General features: G+C 49.5%; 1 protein-coding gene across 2 annotated transcripts in view; it reads right to left on the bottom strand.

The window, feature by feature from the left end:
- Positions 1 to 21,019, bottom strand: part of LOC137450812 (uncharacterized) — a 216,360-nt gene that overhangs the window by 61,857 nt on the left and 133,484 nt on the right. The window contains exons 3-6 of one of the 2 annotated variants that reach the window (XM_068157708.1): positions 11,976 to 12,156; positions 7,512 to 7,590; positions 5,619 to 5,780; positions 5,447 to 5,525 (exon numbers count right to left, since the gene is read on the bottom strand). In XM_068157708.1, coding sequence (XP_068013809.1) covers positions 12,148 to 12,156 — 9 coding nt within the window. In that variant the 3' untranslated portion in view covers positions 5,447 to 5,525; positions 5,619 to 5,780; positions 7,512 to 7,590; positions 11,976 to 12,147. The remainder of the gene's footprint in view (positions 1 to 5,446; positions 5,526 to 5,618; positions 5,781 to 7,511; positions 7,591 to 11,975; positions 12,157 to 21,019) is intronic. The other variant, XM_068157707.1, reaches the window with a different exon arrangement.

A 21,019-nucleotide genomic window follows, 5' to 3' on the forward strand; every position in this document is an offset into this window, starting at 1 on the left:
CAGCCGGGCCCCCACGTGGGTTTTATTTTCCAATGCTAAAAGCCTTTTAGAAGCAGAGAGGGCAGACAGGGGTCGTTTCCAAAGCTTTCTTACGCACCAGTCACTCCAAGCCCTCCCTCTCCAGCTGCAAACCAGAGGTTTGCCTCCGCCTCGCCTCACCCCAGTACTTACACTTTTAAAGATAGTGTGGTGCCCTCGGAGAATTTTCAGCACTTTAGGGGGGGGCCCCCAGCCCTCGCTCACCTGCTCCTCTGCTGCAGTAGCCCCCTGCCCCACGTGGCAGAACCAGCCCACCCACAATCCCCCCACTCCCTTTGATTCGCCCCCAGAAAGGCACAAAATAAAGCAAACTGCCCAGCCAGCACCTCCTGCCTTTCACAGCAAGGACTGAACATTGCAGCTTTGGCCAAGACTATCAGCCCAAAGGAAGGCCTGGCCCCTGAGGAGCTAAATGCAAGTGAACCGTCTGACACCACCACAGTCCTGTGAATGTTGCAAAGCAGTAGTGCATGCAGTATAATAATTCGAAAGTTAAGGGCTGCTCAAGCTTTACACAAAGTATCCTATTCAGTTTTGGGTTCCACTTAACACAAAGTAAAAGTATAAAAGGTCAGAGGGAAAGCCAACTCTACCTCTGAACTACAGCAAGAAATACTGGAATCAAGGGGCCCTTTCTTCTGCTACTAATAGATGAAGAGAACATGAAAACTGATGGGCTAAACCAACAGGGCAAGATTAGAATAACTCGTAGAGAGAACGGAAGATACAAAGCTTCAACTACATCTGTTTAGCAACGACTCCTACCAGATAACTTCCATGCCATAACTTTACTGAATTCAAACAAGCCAGCTGGCGAAGCGTCTCGCTTACAGGCGGCCGACGAGGACACGCGCAGAAGGAAGAGGCGAGGGAACAAGTCCTGAGCTTTGCTGCAGGCTGTCCTGCGGCTTTCCCTACCGACTCTTTCCCGTACACCACCGCAGAATGAGTTGGGTGAATTTTGTCTCAAACCCATTAAACCCTTTGGTGGTTTCAGCTTCCCGAGGATGTGTCGGCACAAGTCCTTGTCGGGGCACCGCAAACAGGGAGAGACAAAGCTCCGAGATCCAGGAAGAGGACGGCTGAGCAGACACCCCTAAAGGAGAGAAACTTCATCAGCTGAACCTCACACTTCTCCCAGCTTTGCAACAGCAAAGAACTTTGTGAACAACACAGTGGTGCTCCTAAGGAGGTCACCAGCTTGCAAGTTACAGGAGAAATAAAAACCTTTTTATTACAGAAGCACTGGCAAAAATTTACGGACAGGAACAGCAGACGAGGAAATTCTGCGATTGAGCTAACGATAGACATCAGGCCTAGGATCTGGCTACCCTGACAAAGGATGCCAACAGGACAGAGTGAGGCCTCAGCAGCACTCCCAAAAAGCCCCACAGAGAGCCACAGGCTCTGGCCCGTGCCCCACCTACGGGCCGGCCCTCCTGGCAGCAGCGCAACACCACCTCTTCAGGAGCCCAGGGACTGACCTCAGCCCCCTAAGGGCCAGGCAAGGTTGGTTCCTGTTAGCTGCCTAAAGCAGCCTCCCCAGCCCTGCTTACAGGGACCTTGGGCTGCTGCTGGGGACAGAAGGGGGAATGGAGGGCTCCACAACTCGTCACACAGGCCCCGAGTACAGGGCTGTTAAGCTGACAGGGTGCCAAGGGAACAGGCTGCCATGAAGGCACAGACCCAGGCCCTCAACTACAGGGTGGGTCACCTTGCCGCAGCAACACGACCCAGCGGCTTCGCTGTGTCCGACGAATAAAAGGAGGAAGTTCCACAGGAACAGAAGGGAAAACCTTTTCACTGTGTGTGCCAGAGCCCTGGAGCAGGCTGCCCAGAGAGTTAGTGGAGTCTCTGGAGACATTCAAAACCTGCCCCAGGTGATCCTGCACTGGCACAGGGGTTGGACCGGATGCTATTTTGGGGTCCCTTCCAACCCCTAACACTCAGTGATTCTGTGATTAGCTATGCTGGTGACAGAGTCTCACTGAGTGCTCTTTAAAATGTTTTTCTTTTCTTTCAGCCTAGGAGTTTCATATTTAAATAGACCTTCTGCTCTGTCTTCCCCCTTCCTTCTTCCATCTTGCGTCTAAAAACTAGGAGAGCTTGATGAGGTGTATCCTGGGCGTCCCAACGTAACACATCTCAATTGCATACATGGATTTTGTAATCTTTTGCCCCATTGCTTGCACAGGGTGGATTAAGTTCATTACTTAGAGCTTGTCAGGACAGCTGTTGAAGTGTCCTGTGCAATGCAGGAGGAGTTGAATCCCATAGGAAACCACATTACTGTGCTTTGTCAGCCTGGTTATGGTCAGAAACCTCCTTCATTTTTTTTTCTCTTAAACAGATATATCACATGAGTCCCCAGAATTAATTTGCCTCTTCTCATAATTATTTCTTTAAAACTGTCTTAGAAGTGTCTCTGTCCTTCCCTCTCTCTAGATACTGGCCTCCTGAGCCCATGGCAGACTTGCACAGAGCTACTGCGAGCACCACTCTGCACGGCCTCTGGGGGGCTTTCAAGCACAGGCACCCCTGGAGAATCCAAACCTAACCTTGCAGCTGGCCTTAGAGCTCCTCTTTGGAAAACTGTCGCTGCCAGGGCCCACAAACCCAACATCCTCTGTCAGCAACCTGGATGTAAGAGCTGAAAAGTGTCAACAGAAATTGTACTTGGACAGCTCAGGAAGATCCTTCAATGAAAGAGCTGGCTCCTCCTGAAGGGCAAGTATGAATGGAGCTCTCAAAGTACCACACTTCAGAGCCTCCTGCTTGCTAGCACTAAGACAATTGTTCATGTAGAACGACTGGCCACTCACTTCAACAAACCCCACAGAACTGGCTCCTATCAACTCTCCAGAAGACACTGCTGCACTAGCTTGGCTGCCTGACCGGCTCAGTTCAGGTGGCTTAGGATCTCACAGAGGGTACCACAAGAACTGAGGGGACTGCAGTCTTTGCAGCTTCAGCTTTCCTTCTCTGCTACTTCTTTTTTCAGATGGATTTTTTTTCAAAGGGACTGCTGGACAGCAGAACAGGATGGATGGCCGGGCCCCAAGAGCGGTGGGGAACAGAGTTAAACCCAGCCGGTGGCCGGCCGGGCACAAGTGGTGTTCCCCAGGACACCCCTTGTGAGAGAGTGAGTCCAGAGAAGGGCCACAAAGCTGGTGAGGGGTCTGGATAACAAGTCTTATGAGGAGTGGCTGAAGGAACTGGGACTGTTTAATCTGCAGAAGAGGAAGCTAAGGGAATTATGGTGTGGTCTGGCTTCAGCTCTCAACTAGTTCCACGTTGAACAAGGACAGCTTGTACTCACAGAAGGCACTGGCTGCTTGGGTTCAAGGTTCCTGTAGAGCTCAGGTCTCTGAGACTTCTGAACAGCTGTGCTTAGCCCAAAATCAGACAGTTTCACATCACCCTGGGAAAAAAAAAATCCAAGAAAAGAATTCAGAAAGATTGTGCTTGAGCAAAAGAAAAGGTTTAACCGCTGCACAGCCTCCTGAGCCCATGGCAGGCTTGCAGAGCTACTGTGAGCACCACTCTGCGCGGCCTCTGGGGGGTTTCAAGCACAGGCACTCCAGGAGACTGCAGGCACTCCATAGAGACTCCAAAACCTCACTGAGAACCCCCCAACTCCTTCAGGACCCCCACAGATTCCCCAACTTAGATGCCCACAAAACCCCTTTGGAGGCACCCAAACCCCCCATCTGATACGCCCAGCTCCGTTTTAGGTACCCCCAGACGCTTCTAATGTCCCCAGACCCGCTGGTGGACCAGCCCAGAACCCCCTGACACTATCCCAGACCCTTTCAGGGGGCTCCACACCCCTTCTAGATGCCCACAAAACCCCTTCACACGCCAAAAGAAACCTTTACCTGCCTCCAAACCCCATTTGGGGCCCACTCAGACCCCTTAGCAGCGGGTGGCAGCAACCAAGTCTGTTGCTCTCACCAATTAAACCCTTTGGTGCTCTCAGCTCTCTGACCCTGTGTCAGTGCAAGTCCTTGTCAGCCGGTACCTTTGTCCTGATCCAGGCGGAGAGAGAACTGCCAGGAACACAGCTTCGCCGCTCCGCTTGCGGCACGCCTGCTGCCGAGGGCAGCCTCGTCCTCAGCCTGCCCGAGAGGAACACGGCCCCCGGGGCCGGGGGACACACAAAAGCCTTCCACAAAGGAAACAAGGGAAGTCTCTTGGCCACTCTTCACGTGCCGAGTGCGATTGTCATGTGGAACACACCGCGGCATCTGGAATGAGTTTAAGCCCAGGTCTATGGCAGCACAGAGGTTCCTGGAATATCCCGGTACATCGATCCACAGGAGGTTGTCTTTCGGTCCCCAGTCTGATGCTTTGCAGCACAGCCATCACACCATTTCTCTCGAGTGCTTTGAACTGACAATTCATACAGGAGAATAAACCCAAACAGGAGTAAGCAGGTTGGAAAAGAACTTTGATCATCACCGGGCCCAGCAAGAGGACACAGTCTCAGGCTGCACCAGGGGAGGTTTAGGCTAGAGGTTAGGAAGAGGTTCTGCACAGAGAGAGTGATGGCCCATTGGAATGGGCTGCCCAGGGAGGTGGTGGAGTCACCATCTTTGGAGGTGTTCAGGAGGAGACTGGATAGGGTGCTTGGTTGCATGGTTTAGTTGATTAGGTGGTGTTGGATGATAGGTTGGACACGATGATCTTGAAGGTCTCTTCCAACTCGGTCTGGTCTATTCTTTTTTATTCCGTTCCATTCCATACCATTCCATTCCAACACCATCTAATCAACTAAACCATGGCACTGAGTGCCTCATCCAGTCTCTTTCTAAACACTTCCAGTGATGGTGACTCCCTGGGCACCACCTCACTGAGCAGCACATTCCAAAGGCCAATCTCTCTTTCAACCTGCTCTATTCTATTCTATGAAGACCTTCTTCCTAACATCCAGCCTAAACCTCCCCTGGCACAGCTTGAGACTGTGTCCTCTTGCTCTGGTGCTGCTTGCCTGGGAGAAGAGACCAACCCCCACCTGGCTACAACCAGAACTGAGGGGACTGCAGTCTTTGCAGCTTCAGCTTTCCTTCTCTGCTACTTCTTTTTTCAGATGGATTTTTTTTCAAAGGGACTGCTGGACAGCAGAACAGGATGGATGGCCAGGCCCCAAGAGCGGTGGGGAACAGAGTTAAACCCAGCCGGTGGCCGGCCGGGCACAAGTGGTGTTCCCCAGGACACCCCTTGTGAGAGAGTGAGTCCAGAGAAGGGCCACAAAGCTGGTGAGGGGTCTGGATAACAAGTCTTATGAGGAGTGGCTGAGGGAACTGGGACTGTTTAATCTGCAGAAGAGGAAGCTGAGGGAATTATGGTGTGGTCTGGCTTCAGCTCTCAACTACCTCCACGTTGAACAAGGACAGCTTGTACTCACAGAAGGCACTGGCTGCTTGGGTTCAAGGTTCCTGCAGAGCTCAGGCTATCTCTCTTCATTAGTGAGGTCGTCCTGTCACCTAGGCAGAGAGAAGAAAATGCAGCTATGAAATTAGACCACTGGAATCGTGAGACTCGTTCTGTGTGAGACTCCAGGAGAATCCAAACCTAACCTTGGAGCTGCCCTGAAGAGCTCCTCTTTGGAAAAGTCTCGCTGCCGGGCCCCACAAACCCCACACCCTCTGTCAGCAAACCGGATGTACGAGCTGAAGAGTGTCGACAGAAACTGTACGTGGACAGCTCAGGAAGATCCTGCCAGTCCCAGCACACCAGACCTGGAATGATCAAAGAAAGTCCCTTAACAACTGTCTGTGTGTCTGCTCATAGCTTGAGGAGAACCCCCCAACTCCTTCAGGACCCCCCCAGATTCCCCAACTTAGATGCCCACAAAACCCCTTTGGATGCACCCGAAGCCCCCATCTGATACGCCCAGCTCCGTTTTAGGTACCCCCAGACGCTTCTAATGCCCCCAGACCCGCTGGTGGACCAGCCCAGAACCCCCTGACACTATCCCAGACCCTTTCAGGGGGCTCCACACCCCTTCTAGATGCCCACAAAACCCCTTCACATGCCAAAAGAAACCTTTACCTGCCTCCAAACCCCATTTGGGGGCCACTCAGACCCCTTAGCAGCGGATGGCAGCAACCAAGTCTGTTGCTCTCACCAATTAAACCTGGATGTTAGGAAGAAGGTCTTCATAGAATAGAATAGAGCAGGTTGAAAGAGAGATTGGCCTTTGGAATGTGCTGCCCAGGGAGGTGGTGGAGTCGCCATCACTGGAAGTGTTTAGAAAGAGACTGGATGAGGCACTCAGTGCCATGGTTTAGTTGATTGGAATGGAATGGACCGGACCAGGTTGGAAGAGACCTTCAAGATCATCGTGTCCAACCTATCATCCAACACCACCTAATCAACTAAACCATGCAACCAAGCACCCTATCCAGTCTCCTCCTGAACACCTCCAAAGATGGTGACTCCACCACCTCCCTGGGCAGCCCATTCCAATGGGCAATCACTCTCTCTGTGCAGAACCTCTTCCTAACCTCTAGCCTAAACCTCCCCTGGCACAGCCTCAGACTGTGTCCTCTTGTTCTGGTGCTGCTTGCCTGGAAGAAGAGACCAACCCCCACCTGGCTACAACCTCCCTTCAGGGAGTCGTAGAAAGCAAGAAGGTCTCCCCTGAGCCTCCTCTTCTCCAGGCTAAGCAACCCCAGCTCCCTCAGCCTCTCCTCACAGGCCTGTGCTCCAAACCCCTCCCCAGCTTTGTTGCCCTTCTCCGGACACCTTCCAGCAACTCAACGTCTTGCTTAAACGGAGGGGCCCAGAACTGGACACGGGACTCAAGGTGTGCCCTAACCAGTGCCAAGTGCAGGGGCAGAATGACCTCCCTGCTCCTGCTGGCCACACTGTTCCTGATATTGGCCAGGTTGCCAGTGGCCTCCTTGGCCACCTGTGCACGCTGCTGGTCATGACCAGAAGACAGGGATCAGAAGAGTCTTTGGCCAAGCTGTAAACCTCTTCCTAACATTCAGCCTAAACCTCCCCTGGCACAGCTTGAGACTGTGTCCTCTTGTTCTGGTGCTGCTTGCCTGGGAGAAGAGACCAACCCCCACCTGGCTACAACCAGAACTGAGGGGACTGCAATCTTTGCAGCTTCAGCTTTCCTTCTCTGCTACTTCTTTTTTCAGATGGATTTTTTTTCAAAGGGACTGCTGGACAGCAGAACAGGATGGATGGCTGGGCCCCAAGAGCGGTGGGGAACAGAGTTAAACCCAGCCGGTGGCCGGCCGGGCACAAGTGGTGTTCCCCAGGACACCCCTTGTGAGAGAGTGAGTCCAGAGAAGGGCCACAAAGCTGGTGAGGGGTCTGGATAACAAGCCTTAGGAGGAGTGGCTGAAGGAACTGGGACTGTTTAATCTGCAGAAGAGGAAGCTGAGGGAATTATGGTGTGGTCTGGCTTCAGCTCTCAACTACCTCCACGTTGAACAAGGACAGCTTGTACTCACAGAAGGCACTGGCTGCTTGGGTTCAAGGTTCCTGCAGAGCTCAGGCTATCTCTCTTCATTAGTGAGGTCGTCCTGTCACCTAGGCAGAGAGAAGAAAATGCAGCTATGAAATTAGACCACTGGAATCGTGAGACTCGTTCTGTGTGCGACTCCAGGAGAATCCAAACCTAACCTTGGAGCTGCCCTGAAGAGCTCCTCTTTGGAAAAGTCTCGCTGCCGGGCCCCACAAACCCCACACCCTCTGTCAGCAAACCGGATGTACGAGCTGAAGAGTGTCGACAGAAACTGTACGTGGACAGCTCAGGAAGATCCTGCCAGTCCCAGCACACCAGACCTGGAATGATCAAAGAAAGTCCGTTAACATCTCTCTGTGTGTCTGCTCATAGCTTGACGAGAACCCCCCAACTCCTTCAGGACCCCCCCAGATTCCCCAACTTAGATGCCCACAAAACCCCTTTGGAGGCACCCAAACCCCCCATCTGATACGCCCAGCTCCGTTTTAGGTACCCCCAGACGCTTCTAATGCCCCCAGACCCGCTGGTGGACCAGCCCAGAACCCCCTGACACTATCCCAGACCCTTTCAGGGGGCTCCACACCCCTTCTAGATGCCCACAAAACCCCTTCACATGCCAAAAGAAACCTCTACCTGCCTCCAAACCCCATTTGGGGGCCACTCAGACCCCTTAGCAGCGGGTGGCAGCAACCAAGTCTGTTGCTCTCACCAATTAAACCTGGATGTTAGGAAGAAGGTCTTCATAGAATAGAATAGAGCAGGCTGAAAGAGAGATTGGCCTTTGGAATGTGCTGCCCAGGGAGGTGGTGGAGTCACCATCACTGGAAGTGTTTAGAAAGAGACTGGATGAGGCACTCAGTGCCGTGGTTTAGTTGATTGGAATGGAATGGACCGGACCAGGTTGGAAGAGACCTTCAAGATCATCGTGTCCAAGCTATCATCCAACACCACCTAATCAACTAAACCATGCAACCAAGCACCCTATCCAGTCTCCTCCTGAACACCTCCAAAGATGGTGACTCCACCACCTCCCTGGGCAGCCCATTCCAATGGGCAATCACTCTCTCTGTGCAGAACCTCTTCCTAACCTCTAGCCTAAACCTCCCCTGGCACAGCTTGAGACTGTGTCCTCTTGTTCTGGTGCTGCTTGCCTGGAAGAAGAGACCAACCCCCACCTGGCTACAACCTCCCTTCAGGGAGTCGTAGAAAGCAAGAAGGTCTCCCCTGAGCCTCCTCTTCTCCAGGCTAAGCAACCCCAGCTCCCTCAGCCTCTCCTCACAGGCCTGTGCTCCAAACCCCTCCCCAGCTTTGTTGCCCTTCTCCGGACACTGCATTCCTAGGGCACTTGAAGGATTGCCCTGGCTGTAGTTAATACCTAGAAATTCCTCTCAAAGTCTTTGCAGCACAGCAAGGAAATTGAGGGATGGGAAGGCAATAGGTACTTACACGTTAGGCAAGAATTGGCTTTGCAAACTAATCTCTCTAACTGTTGGATATGCACTGAACTTCCTCGAGGCCAAATGAGGACCCCTTTATTTGGGGAAGCCTCAATGAATTGGACTTGGGGGCCATCAGACTGGGTGACTACATCTGAGAGTAACTTCCACAATTGTCAGCATGGGAAAGATAGCTCAGAAAGCCTGGGTCCAAAGTTTGCCTTAAGAAAATATAGTATAGGAATATACTGTTGGCTGTGAGAAAGGGGGCAATTGATGAACAGAAAAGTCTCATTAACAGAACCACAGAGTTGATAAGAATTTTCCGCTTGTTAGCTGAAATGCTGGAACGCAGGGAGGGGGAGAGGGGTTGGCAGACAGCCTTTGGATAGAGAAGGAATAACAGGATTTGTCAGTGATTCACTTCTGTTAGTCTTGGACAAGATGCTCTTTTGTATAAGATAAAGGACACCCGCATGATATGTGTGCTTCTGCTCTTTTAGATAGATAAGCTTTGTATAGATAGGCAGCATCTGGACCTCTGTCATTATAGACAGATAACTTTTTGTATAAAAGTTTGCCCAAAATCTCTGAAGACACACAGCTCTTTTGAAATGATCCTACCTGTGTCAGGCGCCAGAATAGAAGCACGATACAAGAGACTTACTGAGTCTCTTGTGTGTCTTTCTCTAAGTCATTATCAACGCTGTTTGCAGCACAAACCCAAACCCAAACCCACCCCGAGACACCCCCAGCTCCCACGGGAGCCTGCAGAGACCTCCCAAAGGGTCCGTCGGAGGTGCCCAGCTGCCTCCCCACGACCCTTGATCCTTTCAGATGGCCCCACGAGAACTTTACCCAGACCCTTTTAGGTGCCCCCAGACCTCCTCCGTCACCCCCAAAAGCCCTGCCGATGGCCCCAGACCACCTTCAGACGCCGGAAGGAACACACCTGGGAGTCCCGGGCCGGCAGCGACACCGGGACGGGACCCGCTGCGGCGCAGGCGCCGTATCCATAGCCACCACCGGGACGCTGCCCCTCTGGCGCGAGCAGAGCCGGGCTAGGGCGCAGGCGCCGGATCCATAGCGACCACCGGGACGCTGCCCCCCTGGCGCCAGCAGAGCCGGGCTAGAGCGCAGGCGCTGTACCCATAGCGACCACCGGGACGCTGCTGCCTAGCGCGAGCAGAGCCGGGCTAGGGCGCAGGCGCTGTATCCATAGCGACCACCGGGACGCTGCCCCTCTGGCGCCAGCAGAGCCGGGCTAGGGCGCAGGCGCTGGATCCATAGCGACGCTCGAGTCAAGCTCTCCGCCCTCCGCTCTTCCTCTAAGAATTTTCGAGCATTCAGCGCAGTTAGGCTGCAGAAATTAGCTCCCCCGGGGCGGCACACGCCGCGGCACGGCTGCACTGCCGGCCATTACACACAGGGTGGCAGCATTGAGCTCCCCCGGGGCGGCACAAGCCGCGGCACGGCTGCACTGCCGGCCATTACACACCGGGTGGCAGCACTGAGCACCTCCCTGGGCGTGGGCAGCAGCCGGGCCCCCACGTGGGTTTTATTTTCCAATGCTAAAAGCCTTTTGGAAGCAGAGAGGGCAGACAGGGGTCGTTTCCAAAGCTTTCTTACGCACCAGTCACTCCAAGCCCTCCCTCTCCAGCTGCAAACCAGAGGTTTGGCTCCGCCTCGCCTCACCCCAGTACTTACACTTTTAAAGATATTGTGGTGCCCTCGGAGAATTTTCAGCACTTTAGGGGGGGGCCCCCAGCCCTCGCTCACCTGCTCCTCTGCTGCAGCAGCCCCCTGCCCCACGTGGCAGAACCAGCCCACCCACAATCCCCCCACTCCCTTTGATTCACCCCCAAAAAGGCACAAAATAAAGCAAACTGCCCAGCCAGCACCTCCTGCCTCTCACTGCAAGGGCTGAACATTGCAGCTTTGGCCAAGACTATCAGCCCAAAGGAAGGCCTGGCCCCTGAGGAGCTAAATGCAAGTGAACCGTCTGACACCACCACAGTCCTGTGAATGTTGCAAAGCAGTAGTGCATGCAGTATAATAATTCGAAAGTTAAGGGCTGCTCAAGCTTTACACAAAGTATCCTACTCAGTTTTGGGTTCCACTTAACACAAAGTAAAAGTATAAAAGGTCAGAGGGAAAGCCAACTCTACCTCTGAACTACAGCAAGAAATACTGGAATCAAGGGGCCCTTTCTTCTGCTACTAATAGATGAAGAGAACATGAAAACTGATGGGCTAAACCAACAGGGCAAGATTAGAATAACTAGTAGAGAGAACGGAAGATACAAAGCTTCAACTGCATCTGTTTAGCAACGACTCCTACCAGATAACTTCCATGCCATAACTTTACTGAATTCAAACAAGCCAGCTGGTGAAGCGTCTCGCTCACAGGCGGCCGACGAGGAGACGTGCAGAAGGCAGAGGCGAGGGAACAAGTCCTGAGCTTTGCTGCAGGCTGTCCTGCGGCTTCCCCTACCGACTCTTTCCCGTACACCACCGCAGAAGGAGTTGGGTGAATTTTGTCTCAAACCGGCTCCTAAGACAACCTCCGCTTTTTCCCTTGGTGCCTACGTGGGTGTTGCTTCAGCTTTCCCTCACGCTCGGTACGGCATTCAGGTGCAGAGCAAGGCTCCGGACAGCCAAACCGAACTCCTGTGCTGAACAAAAGGAAGCGGAAGCACAGGCTGAGCCCCTGAGCTCTAAACATTCACTGAGCCCCAGGAAATGCCTGCATGTGCTGGCTGCTGCCACCTCCTCGTTGCCCCGGGCCTGCTCATTGGAGGCTGCCTGGCAAAAGCACCTGCCCCCACTTTCCTCGGCGTTCTTTGAATACCCAGGTTGGAAACCTAAGAGGTAGCGTACTAATTGGAAAGCATGTTCCAGCGGGCGTGGCTGGAGGCTGGGCGCTGATGTCTTCCTGCCCTGCCAACTTAGCATGATGAACCAAAGGGAGAAGGTGTTTAGAGTCCCCAAGGCTGGCACCTTGCAGCACCTTACCACAGTGACATTCTTGCCCCCAGCTACCAAAGGAAATTTGTCTCTGAGCCACTCATGGTGAGGAATTTGGTTTCCAACAGCTCCACAATCTGACACCAAAGCACCTCGCTCCGTGTCAGGGCTTGTGGCTGAGGCCGAATACAAATCTGCAACTGGTCCTCAGGCAAAGCAGTTAAGCTCCCTGAAGAAAAAAAAAGGAAAGAAAGCAAGAGTGAGACAACCATAAAAACAAGACCCAACCAAACCCCCAAAGCCATTTTGTCAGGAAGTCGCCTCCACTATCACCCGCCACATGCTGAAATTCCCTTCCCCTGGGGCTCCTGCTTGGCCCACAGCTGGGGAACATAAAGCAAGGCACAGCCCTGTGGGTACCTGCTGCCCTGGAGCCACCAAAACCGGAGCACCCAGTTACTACCAATCCCACAGCAGACCCAAGACACAACAGGGACTCCATAGAGACCCCAAAACCTCACTGAGAACCCCCCAACTCCTTCAGGACCCCCACAGATTCCCCAGTTGAGACGCCCACAAAACCCCTTTGGATGCACCCAAACCCCCCATCTGAAACACCCAGCTCCACTTTAGGTACCCCCAGATGCTTCCAATGTCCCCAGACCCGCTGGTGGACCAGCCCAGAACCCCCTGACACTATCCCAGACCCTTTCAGGAGGCTCCACACCCCTTCTAGATGCCCACAAAACTCCTTCACATGCCAAAAGAAACCTTTACCTGCCTCCAAACCCCATTTGGTGGCCACTTAGCAGCGGGTGGCAGCAACCAAGTCTGTTGCTCTCACCAATTAAACCCTTTGGTGCTCTCAGCTCTCTGACCCTGTGTCAGTGCAAGTCCTTGTCGGGGCACCGCAAACAGTGAGAGACAAACCTTCCTTCTGTCCAGTGGTTCCAGGAAGAGTCCTGTTACTCTTAGCAGGCAGCATGGGGGTGGCAGCCGTGAGGTCACCACAGATCCCCCTAACAATGCCCCAGACCCTTTCAGAGAGCTCCACAAAACTCCTTCAGATGCCAAAGAAAACCTCTAATAAATTAAACCTTTGGTGGTTTCAGCTCTTCTTCACCATGAGAGTGGTGAAGCCCTGGAATGGGTTGTCCAGGGAGGTGGTTGAGGCCCCATCCCCCGAGGTGTTTAAGACCAGGCTGGATGAGGCTCTGGCCAGCCTGATCTAGTGTGAGGTGTCCCTGCCCATGGCAGGGGGGGTTGCATCTAGATGATCTTTGTGGCCCCTTCCAACCCTGACTGATTCTATGAAAAGAGTCTTTGGCCAAGCTGTAAACCTTGTAAATGTGCAGCCAGCTTTAAGCAGGATGGTCAGAGTCTCCTCTGCATAGCCTGACTTGAGGCCCAAGGGCGTGCAGTGGTGTAAATGCAGAGGAAGCCAAACAAGGGAAACAGATTAACTGCATCGACACAAAGTGTTCTCTCTGATCTGAAAATGTCAGCTGTGCACAGACACATTGCTCATTCATTCTGAATGTTCGATTTTGGTCCTCTTCCCTGAGGACTATAAAAAACATGGGTGTGGTATTTCACTCCCCCTACCAACTTCAGTGATAGCATCCCCACTATCCTATACTTCATTGTCCCCACAGCTCCTTGCTCCATTCCCACAGGGAGCAGCCAGCCCTCTCTGGCCCCTGACACCTTAATCTAAAGAATGGGGAGGATGAGGATGCACTTCAATGGCTCGTGTGGAGCTGCTCTAAATCCACTCTCCACTCATCCGGTATTTGTGCTTGGGGGATGATGCCAGGGGATGGGATTTTGATCAGCTTCAGTAAACACTCTTGCTGCCTGGGGTGTGCATGCCAGTGGGGGCCATGACCTGACCCGTTGACAAGATGGTGTCAGAAGTGCACCAGGGTTTGCAGGATGAGATTACTAGTGAACACAGGGGCACAAAATGGTGAGAAGAGGAATCTGCATGTATGAAGAGGTACATGCATGCACCTTTCTAAGACCACCCCGTTCCTGATCTCCAGCTAGCAGCAAGGGTACTAACATGCTGTGGAATAAGAATGTGTAGCCACCAGCGTACCAGGTACTGAGAGAAAGCAGATCTACCAGCCCTGAGCAAATCAGGAAAGGGAAGATGTTTAGTCCAGGCCTTTCATTGTTGTCGTTGTTTTTCCCTATAGCAAAGAAAGGTTACTGTGGTTTTCCCCCCCCCACCACCTCTTCTTCCTGACTGCCAACAGATATATGCTTGAGGGGAAGCTGGTCTGCAGAGGCTGTGTTCTCAGGGGAAGCTGGTCTGCAGAGGCTGTGTTCTCAGTGGATATGATGCAGCAAGAAGGACCTGCTGAAGCATATCGGCAAGGCTCACCTTGACTGAAAGATGGGTCACTTCCTGATGGATAGTTTCAAAGTTAGGTAAAGCAGGAAATGGGGGCCATGTCATGCTGAGATCTCTTTGCAACAGGTTCTGGACTAAGTGAGAGTAATTAGGGGTGGGTGGAGATGGACATGGCCAGGATAAGGCAAATAGCTGCATTGATGAAGTCATGACCGGCTTCCTCAGTTAACAAACAGTGTAAGTGGAAAACCAGAGGAAATCAAACACATGTAAAAATTAGGTCTGGTAAAATGCAGTTGTTTGGTTTGTTTGTTTTTTTCCTCCTGAAGTATTTCAGGCTCTTGGGAGATCCTTAAATCACCTTAAGTGATACTCTTAGGTAGAAGCAAGAACAAGCTATAAGAATAGTATGGGCATGCCCATGTTGCCAGCATACCTTATCTAGTGAGTACCGGTTATGGACCTCCAAGACTTGCAGGATATTTGAAGGGGAGCCAAGACAATTCTGTTTACTCAGGAAAACTGATTGGCTGGACCATACTCTGGGTTGAGGTTTGCAACCACACCTTACAGATTCAGACATACCATTGGAAATCATCTTGAAGCATACACTACCGGGAGACCAAATCCCTTAATATCTTTGGTGTTGGTGAAGAACAGAAGTTCTTTACCGCAGTGAGGTCTTTCCTTTGTTGATCTGAGGGATCTGCAAGGAAAACTGCTTCCAAGGTTGATCTGAGCTCAAGACCACAACTCAAGAGTTGCTGAGCTATTAAATACTAGCTGCTGGTCTCAATCCACCACAGAGAGTTTTTGCTTCTCTAGGCCTGTCTGACAGGCAAATACCAGTCTGCTTCTCCACATTTCAGATTAGTGTAAAAATATGGTTGAGTTTTGCTGACATTTTGTAGAGTGACTTACAAGGGAGGGCATTCCCTCAATCCCCAAGAGTCAGATGCACTGAAGCAGGCTGTTGAATGTATTAACATACAACTTTATTTGCTGTTGCTCATGGTTCAGGTGGCTGCAGGATGGCAGCAAGGTAGCAAGCACCTACAGGGTTAATCAGGGCTGGTATCTAGGGATGACACAGGAGCAATGAAAAAAACCCAGTCTTGAAGCACATATTAATCCTTTTGTGATAGCATGTGCACTCTTCACAGTATCACAGTATAGCTAAGGTTGGAAGAGACCCCAAAGACCATCGAGTCCAACCTATCAACACAGACCTCATGACTAGACCATGGCACCAAGTGCCACGTCCAATCCCCTCTTGAACACCTCCAGGGACGGCAACTCCACCACCTCCCTGGGAGTGCTTGCTCCCCTGGTGACTTAACAGTTACTCATTTTTCTGGTAGGTGGAAGTGAGCCCCATTCGGTGGTCACTCATGCAACAGCAGAAGTGCTGCCTCCTTTTCTTTTGCACCTCAGGCTGGCTGCTTTTGAAGTGAATGTGAAGACATCACTGTGTCCTGAAACTTGTGGCTTTCCTGAGACTGGAGATAAGTTGTTTGCCTGAAGGGGCACTTAGGTTTCTGTAAAAGTATGGTATTTGTAACTTCCCCCAGAAAGAGGAGCTGCATTAAGAAAGTGCAGTGCTTGGCTCATATGTGCATATTTCTCTCAACATCAGACATTTCTGTGTGCACAATGCTCTGGGCTTTATTCCCTACTTCAAACAGTCTTTGGGTTTGATTTCAGCAGATATTTTCCTGAGAAGAGGCAGCAGAGACAAAGGGATACTTTTTCTGGGAGATGATTTACACCAGGATTGTTATGCCATGAGTTGTTTTTCTGCTACTTCCAAGGCACTCAATAACTGGAAACATTACAAAATAGATGGCCTAGGAAGTTCAAATGTGCCAGTTCTCGTATTTTGAAGAATTTAACGTTGAGGAATGACTAGTGTCTGTCTGGACAGACTGTTAGAGTCTTTTTTTTTTTTTTAAGGTCCTACAGGACAGACTTCTTAAAATAACCTTCCCTTAGGATGGGTCAACTTCTAAACTTCTAACACAGGATTTGGGATACTATGGCTAGCTCCAAACAAAGCTTTTCTCCTTGTGGAGTGATGGGCATGGGGAACCAGCAGATTTGGTAAACAAATAAGGGGGGTGAATGAGATTAGAACAGAGGCAAATCCAACTTTTGCTGAAGATGTGATGAATCCAAGTTTTGTGATGGTGAAAGATTGGAGATGCCCTACACAACCTTTGACAAAGATGTATCAAAACTGATACATTTCAATTGTAGCTGAGGTGGCCAAAGCAAAGATGGGTGACACAGGTCAGCCCCAAAATGGATGAGACCAGAATCATTATAGTAATGTTGTAAATATGGAAAGCTATCTTGATATAAGCAAGACCAGAGCAGCACTCACTGTCTTCCCATCTGACAGAACCTAGTGTGGGATACACCAGAAATAAAAAACACCAACCACATTGTCAGGGGCAGGCAGTGAGTCAGATATGTGAAAGCCCAGCAGACATTTTATCTCCTGTTTCCACCACTGTAAGCAGCACAGTGTGGTGGCCAAAAGTTGTCTAATAGGACCATTTGAGGCAGATAATGAACTATGAAAAGTTGAAAAGAAGTAGTAAAATTTCTGAAAGCCAAAGAACAGTGAGATTAGCCTTGATAAGGCTCTGGACAACCTGATCTAGTAGAGGATGTCCCTGCTCACTGCAGGAGGGTTGGATTAAATGACCTTTGGAAGTACTTTCCAACCCAAACTATTCTATGATTCAAGCCAGTATTGAGTGTTCAGGAATGGCTGAATGTGGCCAAAAGCTTTTGATGCATTAAATTATTTGTCTTTGTCAGATCTCTTCCAGTAATCTGTAAATTCACTACCCTTGTTGAGGTGTCCTGGTTTCATCTGGGACAGAGTTAATTTTCTTCCTAGTAGCTAGTACAGTGCTGTGCTTTGGATTTAGTGTGAGAACAGTTCTGATAACACTCTGATGTTTTACTATGGTTTATGTTGTTGCTAAGTAGCACTTAGCCTAAGTTAAGGATTTTTCCATTTCCTGTGTTCCATGAGCGAGCAGGAGCACAAGAAGCTGGGAGAAAGCATGGCCAGGACAACTGTCCTTAACCAGCCAGAGGGCTGTAGAGCCTCATGCTCAGCATAGAAACTGGCACTGGCCGGCACAGGACAGATTTCTGCTTGAGCACCAGTCAGCAGGTGATGAGCAACTGCACTGTGCATCACTTGGATTGTCATGGGTTTTCTTCTCTTTTTATTACATTCCTTTTCATTCCATCATTGTTTCTGTTGTCATATTTTAGTTGACTTACTAAGCTGTTTTTATCTCAATCCACAAGTTCTACCTTTTTTTTTTTTTCTCCAATTCTCCTCCCCTGGGAGGGTAGGAGTGACCAAGCAGTGACACGGTGCTTAGTTACTGGCTGGGGTTAAAGCACAACGTGAGGGAAGATACAATATACAGAAAACTATCCCTACAAGGTATGATGCTAAGAGCCTTAGGTTCAAGATGTTTCCTAGTTCTGTATAAGCACCTGTGGTCTCATTCTTTGGTTTAACTGTACTAATGCTGCAACAGTACTGCAATGAATACATCACCACCCCAGAAAGTACAGAAAATGGCATTACCTGATGTGTTTTCATGCAATGAACAACCTCCCTTCAGTTCTACTGGGACTAAAGAACTGTTACTCAGTTTATGTTTCATGCAGTGATAGATCCTGTGTTCCCCATAAGCTTCTGCCAGTCTGCATAATCGGCTGCAACAAATTAGAATGCTTAAACTGCACTCATGCCCATGTAGTCTGCCAGTGGCTCTCTCCGTTGCTGTGAATAATCGAGTGTAGTGACAGAGGCTGGGACTGTACTAATAGTTAGAATGCTTTTCAAATAAAGCAAGTAATGGAGGAAAGAGGAGCCTGTCTGGACAAATTACTTTGCTCTTTGGGGCAATCATCAGAGCAGTCACCCTCTTTACAGGGAAAATGAAGCCTAAGAAGGTTATTAAATAGAACTGGTGAAGGTTTTTCTGCTACAGCAGGGTTTGACAGAAAATGTGGTTCTTTATGGGAAACTTTTCATTACAGGAAAGTCTGGAAGACTTTTGGGTGAAAAACAACATATTGCAAAAGTAGATGTCCCCTATCTCCTCTAGGCATCAACCAGAGATTTCATCTTCCATGACCCCTCTTGTGAAGCTCTGCCTCTCATTAGTCAAGAGCAGATTGCAGCTGCACATGAGAGTTGCACCGCAACATGAGCCTGCTGCATTGACAAGGTGACAGGGATGAGATCACAACACCCAGAAAGTGCGCAATGGCATTCCCAAATGCACTGATTTGCAGCAATATTTCAGTTTTGTATTTCCCTTTTTGTAGAGGTTAACTTTTTCAACCCAGTCAATTAGAATAGAATAGAACAGAATAGAATAGACCAGACCAGGTTGGAAGAGACCTTTGAGATCATCGAGTCCAACCTATTCTACCAATTTCCCCAAGGCCAGGTGGCAAGCTGGTGGTAACACTGAGAAGATTCCCTGTCTTTCTGTCCTTTCCAATCTCCAAGCTCTAGCATCTAAACCAGGTCACCATCACTTGAACAGAAGAGAAAAACAAAGCAGGCAAAGATCTTTCCATGCTCCTGTGGGAAAAAATTGTCTTAAATGCATCTCCCTGATCCTGTTTGGTAGCTCCTGTCCTGTATTTAAAGGCAGTGACATAACTAACTTTCTGTTCTATATGCAAATGAACTGATAAATTGACTGCTTTGTTTACCAATACAATCCTATTGAGTCACCCCAGTAAGAGTGTGATTACATTTTGCTCTTCGCTAGAAACACTTACTCTTAGCATCAATAAAACTTCTGTAACAAACAATAATACAGCCACCAGTTGCTCATATTGCTTCTGGGAAATTAAAATTTTGCCTCCTGGTGGCAATGTGGACTATGCCAAAATTATGCCCATGCTTTAGAGGAAGACAGCAAAGCTTCACAGATCTTGAGCATGCAGCTGTGAAATTTCATTTGCAGCTGCTAACTGAAGGATAAGTTTAGTTGTGGTGACAAGATTTGCTATAGCCAAGCATCTGATTACATTACATCCAAGATAAAATCACTATCCACAAGGATAGCTGGATTGCTTGAAATTAAAGCCATTAGCTCTCGGATGGAAAAAGCAGTAGCTTCATTGCACAGCATCACCAGGTGGACGCCCATATCTCTCCTGATAGCAAGATCTTTGATGCTAAATCTACAATACCCTTTCTGGATCATTGCAAGAGAAGTGTAATTTTGTTTTATCAGGACAATCATAAGTAAAACAGAGCAAGAAACAACAGATAAAACCTAAGGCCTTTCTGCCTCTGAAATCTGATAATTTTCAGCAAGCCTTGACCCTCCACAAACTGACCTACAAAGCAGTGCAATAAAAATACAGAGAAATAGCTGTCACATCCACAAATGCCACAGGGCCCAGGTGATAATATTTGCTTGCTGGGTCAAGATGCAGTACAGCCCAAACATCACCTAGCTTGAAGAGGCTTTGCTACACACTAAAACCAAAGGTAGCTGTAATCAGCAAACACTTACAGAAATCAGGCCAGGCCCATAGATGATTCTGTGACCACTTTCAAGAATGTCTCAACATTAGTATAGTGAATATCTGCTGCTGAATAGCACACTATTTAGCAAGGAAAGAAAGTTGAAAAATACTCAAGAGAAGATGAAAGAAAATCTGAATCCTTTCCTAGAAAATTTCCAGCTATATGTTCTTTGTCTTCTACCAACAAAGTATTTTCAGTATGGTTTGGAGGTAGAATATAATAATAATAAAGCCCTGGTGCGTATTGCAGTCACTCAGAGTCCAGGACTGCAGCTGGCAATTGGCATCCATACGTGTACCCTCACATACCAGCATGCACACACACACACATTTATGCATTTTAACACCCGCCATCCTTGCAATCTGCTAGAATATTTAGAATAAAACCTTTATTTAGAATAAACCAAACCAGGTTGGAAGAGACCTTCAAGATCATCGCGTCCAACCCAAGTAGGACCAGCAGGACCTCTGTAAAGATTCCATTTGTCACTTCATTACCCAAAGCCATCACCCTGCATTAGTTTTATAAAGTTTTACCGGTAACTTCACCCTTTAAAAGATCTTTGCAAATCATGTGGATTGTAGAACCGTGTCACGGGGTAAATAAAGGTGTAAAGAACTATTCAGGAAGAATAAAAGTGAAAAAGGAAACTACTATGTCCAGCAAACACCAGTTTGTGTCAGTTCTTTCTCCGCTCTCACTCTCTGTACTGTTCTCATTAGTTCACATCTGTTGTCCTTCACATCTTAGAGTCATAGAATTATTGCATTTTTTCAGTTGAAAAAGACCTTTAGGATCATCCAGTCAAACCATTCTCTAACTCTACCAAATCCAGTGCTAAACCACATCCCTTAGGACCACATCTCTGCATCTTTCAAACACTTCCAGGCATGGTGATTCAGCCACATCCCTGGATGGCCTATTCCAGTGTTTGAGAATCCTTTCAATGAAGAAGTTTTTTCTGATAGCCAATCTAAACCTCCTCTGGTGCACCTTAAGGCCATTTCCTCTCCTCCTTTCACTTACTAGAGAGAAGGCTACAGCCTACTTTCAGGTAGTCTTTTCTTCTCCATAGCACTGCTCAGACAGAGCCTAAAACTATGCAGTACTGCCAGTAGCCTGTTCCACTGAAGTCCTACC

The sequence above is a fragment of the Melanerpes formicivorus genome, unplaced genomic scaffold, assembly GCF_026170545.1.
Source record: "Melanerpes formicivorus ecotype bairdi unplaced genomic scaffold, bMelFor1.0.p_v2 SCAF_38, whole genome shotgun sequence".
NCBI classification, from domain to species: domain Eukaryota; kingdom Metazoa; phylum Chordata; class Aves; order Piciformes; family Picidae; genus Melanerpes; species Melanerpes formicivorus.